This window comes from Rhamphochromis longiceps, linkage group LG22 (genome assembly GCF_057381845.1).
Source record: "Rhamphochromis longiceps isolate RC_006_pf linkage group LG22, R_longiceps_female_GT1.1, whole genome shotgun sequence".
NCBI lineage: Eukaryota > Metazoa > Chordata > Actinopteri > Cichliformes > Cichlidae > Rhamphochromis > Rhamphochromis longiceps.
The window spans coordinates 33,274,935-33,288,267 of NC_140577.1; the positions used below are offsets into that span (position 1 = coordinate 33,274,935).

Consider the following 13,333-nt stretch of genomic DNA (forward strand, 5'->3'; position numbering starts at 1 on the left):
GGCTGGAAACACCTCTCCATCTTACACAGAGACCATCATGATGCGGCTAGTCTGAGGAGTTATTTCTGTACATATGTATATAGTTTTTTTTATTATTGAGATACACAGGTCAGCGTTTTCAGTGCGTCTTGCACTTTTCTTTATTTCTTGGTGCTGGCCTGTGTGTTTGATATGACTGCAAGGAATACAAGACTGACTTTATTATGTAATCTTCGTAAAATGAACCAATAATCCATGAAGACAGTGCAAAGTGTAAATTATCGTCTGCTGCATCTCAGACATTGGCGAGAATGAACAATGTGGTAAGTAAAAAGTAATGTTCTGTCTCTAAAATGATGTCCCAAAATATTAGAAAACATCTAGTCCAGCCTAGAAGTAATAAATGCATGAAGTAGTTTTTCAGCATCACTCTGAGACAGGATATTTCTTATTTCAGAGATATTACACAAAGATTGGAATTGGAAGAAATCAGTTCTAGATATTTGTTTAATATGTGCATTGAAGTACATGTCCTGGTCAATAATGACTCCAGGGTTCCTCACAGTGTTACTGGAGGCCAAGGTAATGCCATCCAGAGTAAGAATCTGGTTAGATGCCATATTTCCAAGATTTTCAGGGCCGAGTACAATAACCTCAGTTTGATCTGAATTTAGAAGCAGAAAATTAGAGGCCATCCAGGTCTTTATGTCTTTAAGACATTCCTGCAGTTTAACTAATTGGTGTGTGTTATCTGGCTTCATGGATAAATAAAGTTGGGTGTCCTCTGCATAGCAGTGAAAATGTATGCTATGCCTTCTGATGATACTGCACTTAAATTGTAAACAGAATTGGTCCTAGCACATCCATAATTAACCTTAGATAAATATGATACAAACCACTGCAGAAATCAATACCTACAGGATGCTCTAATTGCTTTAATAAAATATTATGGTCAAAAGTATTGAACGTTGCACTGAGGCCATGAGAAGATGATGTGTAACCTTCACTAAAGCTGTTTCTGTGCTGTGAGCTCTGAAATCTGACTGAAACTGTTCAAATAAGCCATTCCTCTGAAAATTATCTGTTAGCTTTTTAAAAATTATTTTTTCAAGAATTTTTGAGATAAAAGGAAGGTTGGCGATTCGCCTCTAACTAGGTAGGACAGCAGGGTCAAGAGATGGCTTTTAAATCAGTGTTTGGGTTTTTTTGTGTGTCTATGTACAGAACAGAAGTCTGAACAGACCAACGACCTGCCAGAGAAATCCTCCTCCAAGCGCTCTGCCTCTCCATCTGTGGAGCTGCTGCTCAACGCTGGCCGGCTGCAGCTTGACGGTCTTCCTCCGGGGGCCGAAGCTGCAGGCCCTGGGCTACGAGTGGCCCAGGTACGACTATTGGACCGCAGAACCAGCAGCAGGCCTAACAGCCGACCTGGGACTCCAAATTCCAACACTTCATCCACCCCAACCCCCTCAGAGGAGCCGAACGATGGAGAGGAGGAGGCAGCAGAGCCTGAGGATGAAGTTCAGAGTTCTACAGTTTCTGCTCCGACCTTGCGACTCCTCAAGAGACTCTTTCAGCTCCTAATAGCGGCTGCTATGGAGAGAAACCCCACTCAGTTTCAGTTGGATTCAGGATGTCATCGCTCTCCAGTGCAGTATCAGGCGACACCTATCCATCAAACAGAAGCCCTCATCAACAGAGTGGCACTTTGAGCAGAAAGCAAATACACAATCAAGTGGAACATCAGAGGACATGAAAACTCAGGCCTCATTAGAAAGGACTTCTTCCCCTGACCCCTGCTCTAAAGCTTGCAGTACACCCAGTGACTCCCAGGGGGCCTCTCTTTCCAAGGACAGCCCATCAGGGCTAGTTCTTTGCAAATGCACCGTGACACCATGTCAGAACTGTAGGAAATCTAATGGACCTCTGGAATTGGTTCAGCCTCCCAGAGCCAATGGACCTGTAGACTGTAACAGTGCGTCAGATTCCTGCAGACAGGCTGAGCTACAGAACAGACTGAAGGCTGGGAAGACGCCATCAGCTTCTGCCTCTGGACTGGTGAACCACATAGGAACAGAAACGGTTAAGAAGGAACCCGAGAGCACTGTAAATGCATGTGCCCAACAGAACTGCCCCACTGCCCCCACGATATGGCCCCACATTGGCCAACAGAACCACAGGAGCCAGACAGAGCCCCAGGAGGAGTGTGTGAGCACCGATGAAAAGCCCTCCTTCTCAATCACCAGCAGTTCCTTCACAGATGCACCATCTAGAGGCAGCCAGGAGCACGACACAGTAAAGTTTGCATCAGCACCTACTCCAGGTACACATCAGAAATGTCAAAGCTGCAGTCTTAATGTATCACTTTATACAGCTAATAGTAATAATAATGATAATAATAATAATTTACTCTAATAATACTTTAAAGTGTAAGAGATAATGTACAGTAGCTATAGTGATTACGAGGGCCCCACCCTGGAGCCAGGCCTGGGGAAGAGCTCAAGGAAGTCTAACCAGAGACTGTGTTTTAGCCCATGCAGTCTGGCTGTGTACAGGCTAAAGAGATGACATAGGCCCACCCCCCATGTGCTCACCACTTGGAGGAGGTGTTGTGGGGGTTTTATGCAGTGTGTGTCGGTTGGCAGCCTTTATGTACATGGGATGATCATTTTGTTTTGGTATTGAGAATTGCATAATTCTATTGTATTAGTACTGACTAGTAAATTTCTGGGATACAATAGTATTACAGTGCAATATTAGTGACACAGCACGAGTTAAATCTAAGCACAAAAACAGCCTTTAGTGTTTTCTCTGGAAATTTAAGTACAAGTAAAAACATAACACTGTAGTTTAACAGTAATTAAAGTAAACTAAACTTGTAATTCTAAAGTCATCATACAGGCTTGTTCTTTCTGCCTGTAGTACTAGCCAGGGCTGCAACTATTCATCGAGTAATTTGATTACAAGAAATACTCCTGCTGTTTCATTTAATGCATGACTCTTTAGAGCTTGTCACGTAGAGCTTGTTAACTTAACACTGATGTCAGATCAGTTTCTTTCACCAGCAGATGCAAATTATCAGAGTGGATGGTGTTTGGTCAGTGAATTATTTATTTAGTTTACTAAGAGTAAGACAAAAAACAGCATTTTTATTTGGTACAGACTGCTCAGGTGGGAAGCTGACTTGGTATCTGACATCTCTTTACGTTTACTTGCCACAGACTGGACAGAGCAGTGTCAGGTGACAACATACATGTCTGTCTCAAAGGGGACAGTAAATCATGGGCGGACTATTGACAGATTTTACAAACCAAAATAACTGACATGGGCAAGACCGTATCGATCGGAGGTTCTGAGTTTTGATTCATTTTCGATGTGATAGGAGAGAGGTCCAGATAAACGACTGGCATTAACTGGGAAAAAAGTGGACATTGATGTGGTCAGAAATTACTTCTGATATCAGTGCTTCTGTCAGTTTGCTGTAACTCTTCATGCAGTAGACACACCAGTAAGATGTGCTGTTGATTTTTATTGGGATCCTTGACTCCCAAAAACCCAAACACATGATAGTTAAAGGAGATGAAATAATGTTGCAACAAGTTCTCGTGACTCTTTGAAGTGTGTTAAATGAAGTCTTTTTGTAGAATTTTTGCAAGTGTATCACTTTGTGCATCAACCGGTTGGAGTGACTTTTTAGACACTGAAACACTTACACAGCTGGGCCGTCATATTCAATGTCAGTTTGTCTCTTTTTTCCTCTCCTGTCCCTCAGACATAAAGGCTGCTCCTGCACTGACGGACTCACTGCTGCCCAACACACTGCCCTCCATCACCAACCTGTCCAGCTGCATGAAGGATGGAAAAGAGGAGGATGGGGGTGAGTTTGTCACTCTGTGGCCACATGTGACAGTTTAAGAGCCTTCGTATTGCTGTGTTCTGCTATGAAGCACACAAAGATGTAATTAGCTTTTAGCGGTTGTGTGTGTTTGTGTGTGTGCATGGATCGAGCTGGACAAACTGGATACAGAGATCATCAAGCTCTTGGCCTATCAGAGGATCCAGCAGCTCTTTGCTCCCAAAGTGCCCAGCACCCACCCTCCCCCCACCACCAGCACTACCCCAAAAACCTCAGCACCCCACCCAAACAGTAAGACACCTTTGCACTACAGTTTAGTCTGTTTACTTGTCAAGAAGTCAGTTTTTCTGCTGTTTGATTGCTGTTTTGTTCTAATTATTAAAACCTACACTCCCCTCCTTCCAGGTCAGAAAAAGGTGCAAGCCAGAACGGTCTTTTACCCTCTGACAGGAAGAGGAGCAGCTGTCAGCATGTGCTATAGGACGTTACACATAGGATCAGGTAGGACATTCAGTCGCTGTGACTTTGACCCTGCTGCATTCTGTGCCCTGGCTCTGAGCCACTCTTAGGCTTCACCTTTGATGGGGAAAGGTTCACATAGGAGAACAGTATTAAAGCTGCTCTCACGTAGTTTTTTGAAATTATACCAGTTCACCAAACTCCAGTCAATCATGTTTGATTTAGGTTATATTCTTGCCTTGTGACTAAAGTTTAATAAGACCGAAGTAGAACATAGGTAGGGCCCCATCATACCTGCTGTGTGGTGCCTGGCAAATGTCACCGTACAGCAAAGTTGATGTTACATGTTGTAAGCTGTCATCGCTGCTGGTCATGCACTTCTCCATTTTTATAATCTGGTGTGTTGTTGCATTGCTGCTGCAGCTGGGTTAAAGTCTGTTTTTAATGGCATCCTAACATCATATCAGTATAGAAGTTTAGAGGTTCACAGGTTTCACAGAGGGAGATGTTGAAACTTGGCAAAAACTTTAAAATTCCTCGGCTTCCAACTTTGACTTCTTCTCCTTCTATATCATCGCTGATTTGGAGGACGGGCAACACCTATTGTTCAGAAGAATACTGCAGCACGTACATGCACCGTAACAGCTAGCATGAATGGATATAGCTGTGTGATGGTCTTACTGGTGACACACAAAGCTGCCAACACAGCAGGTGTACCACGGCCCCTGGTTTGGTGTCTAATCACTCCTACAGATATAAAAATGGGAAGTGAAGCAGAAGCAGTGTGTGGAAAAACTAACAACACCCCATCATTCATCAGCTTGCAGAACCACCAGACAGATTTGCTGACGTGCTTGGAGTCATTGCACTGCCTGATCCTTGGTGACTGTTTTTGGACTTTAACTCCTGGGAATATTTTGCAGCTGTCTTGCATGTTTTCCACTTGAATAGTGAATAATCTTTCAAGTGGAAAACCCTGCTAAAAACAAGATGATTTTTATTTTGTCCTAATATGTAAACCTTGACAGAAGGTATCCTTTTAACCATGACTGTACTTCTGTACAACAGGCAGCAGTACACGACAGAGTATAATATAATAATATACTGAGCCTGTACTAGCTCCCAGTCTCTGCATCATTAGTCAGGTTGAGTGATAGTTGTCTGTGAAAGTAAGTTCTTAGACCTGTGAGGGTCACAACAGGACCATGTGGAATAAAAACTACTGAACAAAAACACAATATGTCACATTGGAGTGCAGGTCATTAAAATACATTTTGACACGTCAATATTGCAGAAAAAAATCCATGTTGCAATCTGTATTCTTTGTGTTGTGGGAAAGGGTGTGTAAGTCTTTAACTGTTTCTTTAAGGCTCTGACATGGATGTGTGCCTTACAAACTATGGTCACTGCAACTACGTATCGGGGAAACATGCCTGTATTTTCTATGATGAGGTGAGGCCTTTAAACTACATCACTCTGCAGAGCACTCCTGTGGTTGTTAGTGACCAAGATGTAAATTGTGTGTGTGTGTGTGTGTGTGTGTGTGTGTGTGTGTGTGTGTGTGTGTGTGTGTGTGTGTGTGTGTGTGTGTGTGTGTGTGTGTTTGTCGTCCTTCAGAACACCAAGCATTATGAGCTTCTGAACTATAGCGAGCATGGCACCACAGTGGATAATGTCCTGTACTCATGCGATTTCTCTGAGAAGACCTCACCATGTCCACCCGGTGGCCTGGTAGCCAAAGTCCAAGGAATCATTCGTAAGTACATCTCCGTCATCTGTTTGGATTGGCTTGAAGGAACCCAGGTCTGTGTGCCCAGTTTGACTTGGACTGCTGATGAGGTCGTCACTCATAGATTTTGTATAAACCTTTTATGAATATCCATCCATCTTCTTCCACTTAGCCACTCATCTGTATGTGTTCTGGTTAAAATAGTTAAAATTTTATTTGTGAAGAAATCATAACGTCATTGCTTCTGTAAATTAAAGGAATACTTTAATTTATACTCTAATACTGAATAGAAGTGTAGCCCCCCATGTGCTTAATGTCAGTGTCCTGTTTGTTACGCTGACACTGCTCCTGCAGTATTGGTCAGCTTTTAGTGTTCTTCATCCAAATTGTGGTTAAGGTCACATTTGTCATTCTTAATGGGTACATGTAATTAGTTTATGCAGTGCAGTGAACCAATGACAAGAAAACTTATCACCTTCTTGCTGTAATTCATACCTTACAGTAGCCTATGAGATGTGCTGAGCTATGTGTGCTTATTTTTAAGTGAATAATATTAGCTTAATATAAAACTAAAATAAATAAGTGAACATCATCATTAGCTGTCTTCAGTCAGCCCATGTTCTTGGACTGCAGCTGCTGGCTCTTGTTCTGCTCTGAGTCCCAGTGAGCTCATTGTATTCTCATTGTTGGAGAACTGCACACGAACCAGTTCTCCGTCTGTTGTAGGTTCTGGTTAGAGTGCCAGCTTGAAGTGCAGGGAAAAAACAAACCATGAGTTTGGTGTTGGAGTTCATCTCCATCCATAATGGCGATCTAGCCAGCGAGCCTGCTGGTAGAGAAAACACCAAATGGGAAAGAACGGGCTGGCTTGTTATTATCAGTTGCAATTTCAAAGTAAAAGTAAGGATGTAGTAAACGTACAGTACAGTGGTAAACTTGGTGCATGTGGCATTGTAGCAATGAGAAAGGTAAATAAATAAAGTGCTAAAATGAGCAGTCAGATATACTTGTTCTGTGGCAGACCACGTTATGTAAAATCTGAATGTTGCTGTATCACATAAAGCTTCCAGTCTTAATCTGTTATTAAAGATCATTTGGACAGATGTTTGATTAGTAAAGAGCTGCAGTGTGAAACAGCATTAAATCAAATTTCTCTGAAAGTGTTTATAAATGATGAGTGTAAAACATGTTGGCCAGAGTTCAGCTTTCCACATGATTTTAGTCTCATTTTCAAAACAAAGTGTTCATTTTTTAATTTGTGTATAAAATGTAATCAGTGAAATCTTTTTATGGTTGCATTGTCTCCACATTAATGGAGTTTACTGTGACACTAGTCTGTACAGACGTCTTTCTCAGACCTGCTGCATTTCTTCTTTGCGTAGGTCGCAGTAAGAAACGGGAAGAGGACGAGGGAGCCAACTCCATGGTGGGGTTGTTGCCAGTAGGAGGAGTGATGAGTAGCCAACGTCAGGGTGGTGCTGAGCTGTCTTGTAGCTGCAAAGCGAGTAGCTCCAGTCTAATTGGAGGCAACGGGGCGGGCTGGGAGGGCACGGCCCTGCTCCACCATGGCAGCTACATCAAACTGGGCTGCCTCCAATTTGTCTTTAGCATCACTGAGTTTGCCAGTAAGCAGCCCAAAGAGGAGCAGGCCACTACACCTGCTGCCAGTTGCACAAGCACCAACACCAGCAGCAGCAGTGTCATCAGCACCACCCTCACCACCACCGCTAACACCTCCACACCACCACCACCCAGCACTGCCACAACGAGCAGCTTTTCCAACCAGGATGAGGCTGACTCTGAGACTGTACCTACTGCGTTCTAACTCTGTTCCATAATCCGCACAGGAAGCCCCGCCCTCCCTCTTATTTTGCCCCTTCTGTGTCACGATGAAGGGAAAGCTGCACAGCTGGTTGGTCAACAGGGAAAAGTTATTTTTTTGTTGTTGTTTTAATGGTTTATATCTTTGCATGAACTTGAAGTATTATTGACAATCTCTTTTTTTTCTTTTTTCTTTTAAATGACTGACGTAACCGTCAGGACCGTTAGGACTTTGAGCAAACATTACTTCCTTGCGCTCAATCTTTGTTTTTGCCAGTATATTAGTTATGTATGGTGTAACCTTTTTGTCAGTCAGCCCATTTAGCACAAACATTTTTTGTTTTTTTCCTTTGTAGTATTTAATTCCATACATTCTAATTTCTTTTGCTGCTTTTGCACCACAGGTAGCTATATCTGTATGAACACATACATGCTTATACACTATAACATGTATATATAATGCAAATACATTTTAATTCAGTGCCTCTCGATTGGAGAAACATTGGATTTCATGTAGATTTGCCATTTTTTGGTTTTTAACTGTACAGCTCATTGAATTTGTGATACTGTGTAGAGTACCAGACGTTTTGTGATAAAACTTGTTCTTAGTTGTAGTCCATCTGTAAATACCGTATAGTTTTAGCACTCATTTTAACATCTTGTGCTGCTGTATATATAAGCACTCTTTATCTGTAGCTGCTTGTCTGTTCAAACCTGTAAATACAGAAAGATTTTCTAAGAACAAACTCAGTGTTTATGCCTGTCATTTTCAGCCTTGTTTTAGGTCCACTTTGAGCTCTTGTTTGGTTTTCACTTTCTGAGACAGCAAGTTCAGCACTGATATGGGTGGATCTACAGGGGTGGCATTGGGTGGGCATGTGCCACCCTAAAATAATCTTTGCCACACCCTAGTTGTTTGCATATGACATGTTGTTTATTAAAATAAGCTAGCATTAACACTTTGAGCCTAGCTGCAATGAACGTTGAATATAAATTCTAAAAAATGAATATATTGCATAGCGTTACCCTCCCTCCCCTATTAGAAAATGGTTCAGCCCTGCTTTATTTCTTGTTGTCGGTAGCAACCAATGCCTATGATTGGGCAGAGCACATTTATCAATGAGGTCGACGCGGACCTGGTCATCATACTGTCATTCAGAATGCTGGTGGGCTCGGCTTGTTTCGGGACAAAAGAAAAATAAGTAAAAATGGACAAAGTGATGGCGTGCTCCATGAAAAGCAGACTGTGGGTTGGAACAGAAATAAACAGAGATGTGTTTTGTTTTAATTTCTGTACCTCATGGTTGTTTAATTCAAAAATACAGGAAGCAGCAACAGATGCAAATACAGTTATTAAGGTGTCACACATTAGGGCTTTCACAAAGTTGGTGCATTAACTGTTTAGGCCATTTTCAGAGGCTCGAAAATAACTGGACACCCTGATATGATTTTAAATAAAATGATCATTTTTACATCTTTGATGAAAATCTTTGGCAGTCTGTGACTGACTGAGGTGTAGATGCTCGGTCGGACCTTTACTGCAGCAACTGTCCGTTTGTTTGTTGGTCTCTCTGCCTTCAGTTTTGTCTTTGGTACAGTTATGTGCAAAGTAATAGCAGTGTGTTTAAAACAACAGAGGAAAAGTTCCATGTTCTTAATAGCATTTATTTCCATATATACAAAGGCACTGGGAGCCGTGCATATTCAATCCCAAATGAAAACATGAACAATTTTTTCATATTTTTTTCTTTACTGAAAATGAAGAAAAAGAATATTAGGGTGTTCACAAAATCAGCAGTATCTGCATTTTCATTTACAAACGGGAATATTTACAGTATAAACTGAAAATGAAATGTGGATTTTGCTTTTCTTTTAACCTGTTAAACCCCAAAGGGTTTTCTGAGCTTCCTGCTCGAAAATGAAATGCCCAAAATTAATTCAGTATTTCTCTGCAATTACAAACTCTGTGTATACAATCTTGGTATACACAGAGTGTCAAAAATAAAGCTAATGTGACACACTAATGTGTGATCCCATCAGAAGTAGTACTTGTTAAAAAATAAAAGAGAGATTTGTCACCGAAGTGAACTATGTGTAAGAGATATTTGCACCCCCCGGCCTCCGGGTGGCGCATTGCTCAGTGAGACAGCATAGCGAGGTCATAGGTCCTCCTCTCCAATATGGCAGAAGCGAGGCAAAGAGAAACTTCACCAGTCCAGGGCCTGCTGCTGCGTAGGGACCAGCTGTGACCGGGACAACATCTGAGTCCCACCTTGACACAGAGACTGAATCATGTGACAACACAAAAGTGCACCAAGCTAAACTCAAGAGACAGAAATCCAAGAAGAGCAAAAATGAGCCACTAAAAACCGCTGTAAGCAACAGAGAGCCAATAGTAAGACTAATAGGAAAAAAAGCAACAACAAAATGCCTTCTTAATGGGTTAACTGTGGCCGCTCTTGTAGATACAGGGGCTCAGGTTAGCTTGATAGACCGAGCTTGGAAAAATAAATACATTCCAGATGTCAATGTTCGTCCGATAGCAGAGCTCATAGAGTTAACTGACTATGGGAAAGTGCCAAAGATTTATGCAGTTAATGGGGAAAAGTTCTTGTTGATGCTGACACATTGTCCCGTCTGCCCCTTAACATTGACATGTATGCGGGTGAGTGCACTGAAGAGTTACCACCTGAGGTGGTCCAAGCAGCCTGGGGTGAGGCTAGAGCAGCTCGAGAAAGTGATGTTGCATGGATTGCTGCCCTAACTCTAGCTGAAAATGCAGGAGCCACATCCAGTTTTTCCTGCAATTGACCAAGATGAGCTAGCTCAAGCACAGTCTTAACAAATGACATCAGAAACACAGTGACTAAAACAACGAGGAAAATGTTGCAGGAGTGGAACAAATTACATTTCAAAAACGGACTGATGTATAGACAGACAGGTGAAAGGCAACAACTAATCCTCCCTGCCAAGTACAAAGAGACGGTGTTAAAGCACCTGCATGACAACATGGGACATATCGGCACAGAGAGAGTACTGGCACTGGTGAGAGAGAGGTTCTACTGGCCGTACATGAAACAGGACATAGAAAGCTATGTTACCAGGAAGTGCCGATGTATCATTAGCAAGAAACCAACAACCCAAGTATGTGCTCCAATGGGCACCATCACATCCACCTCGCCTATGGACCTGGTCTGCATCGACTATGTCCACCTGGAGCCCAGCCGGGGGGGATATGAATACATTCTTGTCGTTGTGGACCACTTCACCAGGTTTGCCCAGGCGTAAAACAAGTCTGGGAAGACAGCAGCTGAGCGAATCTTTGGAGAGTTGATTCCGCGCTTTGGGTACCCAGCACGACTCCATCACGGGTCACGACAGCGCGAGTTTGAAAATGAACTTTTCAAGACACTGAGGGAGAAATCAGGTACTGGACACTCGAGAACATTCCCATATCATCCTCAAGGTAATCCTGCCGAGAGGTTTAACAGGACGCCTTTAAATGTCTACAATATTTGGGTGAACAGTAGACTGATGGCTGCGACAGCCAATTGAAATTTCCGCAAACAGAAATGAGTGTTTTCTAAAACTATACTTTATTAGGATCAAAAACAAAAAAACAACAACATCAACAGTGTTTTTCCTGTTTCCTGTTGCATTTGGTTTGGAACTGAGCACAGCATTTTGTTGTATTATTTATGCATTACATTTCATGCAGGTGTTATAAATAGTTTAAAAGTTGATGATCATTGCGCCACTCATTCAGTACCAAACCATTTTATTTTCAAGATTAAAGCTTTTTAATCATGATCATTATTTTTATACATGCGACACATTATGGTGGAGGGAAATTACATGGCTTAAACTATAAACATTCTTGTTGTTAGGCAACAACACCAACCAAGCTATTTTTCTGCTAAATTCAAACTTGAATTGTCATATAGACAAGAACCACTTTTTACTGTCAGCTTATGATTCAAGGAGATAAAGGCATACCACACCCTCCAAGATCTTTTCAAAGCAGTATTGACTGCAGAGAACCCCTATTGATGAACAAATGACACTGCAAGAGTTTCTAAGACCACCTGGGCTAATGTAGACATGCATCCCTGGGACTTAACACAGAGAGGAAGTAGTATATGAATTGATATAGTAAATATACCAGCTCATATACTACAACAAGTTAATGGTAAACTAGTACCTGGACATACAGCGGGTAAAATAAGTATCGAACCCGTCACCAATTTCAAAGGTGCTATTGACATGAAATTCTTACAAGATGTTGTTAACAACCCATCCAATCCATACATGCAAAGAAATCAAACTATAGTTGTTCATAAATTAGTGTGATAATGTGAAAACACATCGTTTTTCAAGTTTTGAACACATGAAAAAAGGGAGGTGCAGCTGTTTTTAAGCATATATCACTGGCACGATTCATATAACTGAAGTAAGGATGAATGGAAAAATGTGCCAAGACATTCTTGATAAAATTCTGCAGCCATTTACCAGGATGATAAAGATAAAATAAGGGTGAAAGTTTAAGAAAGACAATGATCCCAAACACACAGTCAAGGAAACTCTCAATTGGTTTCAGAGAAAGAAATAAAGCTGCTAGAATGCCCAGACCTGAATCTGAATCCAAATCTATGGAAAGAAGCTGAGAGTTCATAGACGGGGCCCAAGGAACCTTTGGAATTTGAAGACTGTTTGTATGGAAGAATGAGCCAAAATCACACTTGAGCAATGCAAGTTTCTCCAGACAGGAAGTGTCTTGAAACTGTCATCACCATATTGTACTATTCTTAGTTAGCGTATTGTCTGTCTGTTGGTTTAAAATGGAGCACTGTAACAAAAAATAATTTCCCCCAGGGATCAATAAAGTATTCTGATTCTGATTCTGATTCTGATCACCAACAAAGGCTAAGGCTGTCACCTTCTAGGTAAGGTGTTCCACGTGTCCTACCAGGAGGTAGGGCTGTGCGTAATGAGGAGAATCTAATATCGCAATATTTTTTGGCTACATCACCATACACTATATATCGCAATATGTTTAAATAACCTCAGAAAACAAATGTTATTTGTGAGCATATAGTGCCTAAAATCGCACTGGTTTACTACTCAAATCGACCGTTCCATGTATATTACAAAAAATCTGAATGAATAGAAATGTTTTATTTTAGCCATTTTTTTTAACCATCAGTTGCACAAAGAGGTTTCTCACAAACAACAATACTGTCACAGTATGTCTCTCTCTGTGGTCAAGACTAGAAATTAAAAGGGTGCTCTTTTGTGCTTCCAACATATAAAAAAATTGATGACCTCAAACCTTTTTTTTTTGTGGTGTGTGGAGAGACGCTGACATGCGGAGTTTAAAACAGTCTTAATTTTGCAGTGGAATAAACTCCTGGTACTGCTACCTTTAGTGGCCTTAGTTTTATGGCATGTTTTGCAAAATTACCGCATTCTGCTCACACAGAAAACTAAAA

General features: G+C 41.5%; 1 protein-coding gene across 1 annotated transcript; it reads left to right on the plus strand.

Moving 5' to 3' along the window:
• The first annotated feature begins 290 nt into the window (after window positions 1-290).
• Window positions 291-7,848, plus strand: LOC146644368 (PHD finger protein 12-like). The gene is made up of 9 exons (XM_085395421.1): window positions 291-302; window positions 1,209-1,499; window positions 1,567-2,302; window positions 3,752-3,864; window positions 3,988-4,126; window positions 4,241-4,336; window positions 5,664-5,746; window positions 5,912-6,050; window positions 7,406-7,848. The coding sequence occupies exons 1-9, from the start codon at window positions 291-293 to the stop codon at window positions 7,846-7,848; spliced, it is 2,052 nt and encodes a 683-aa protein (XP_085251547.1).
• The last annotated feature ends 5,485 nt before the right edge of the window (window positions 7,849-13,333 follow it).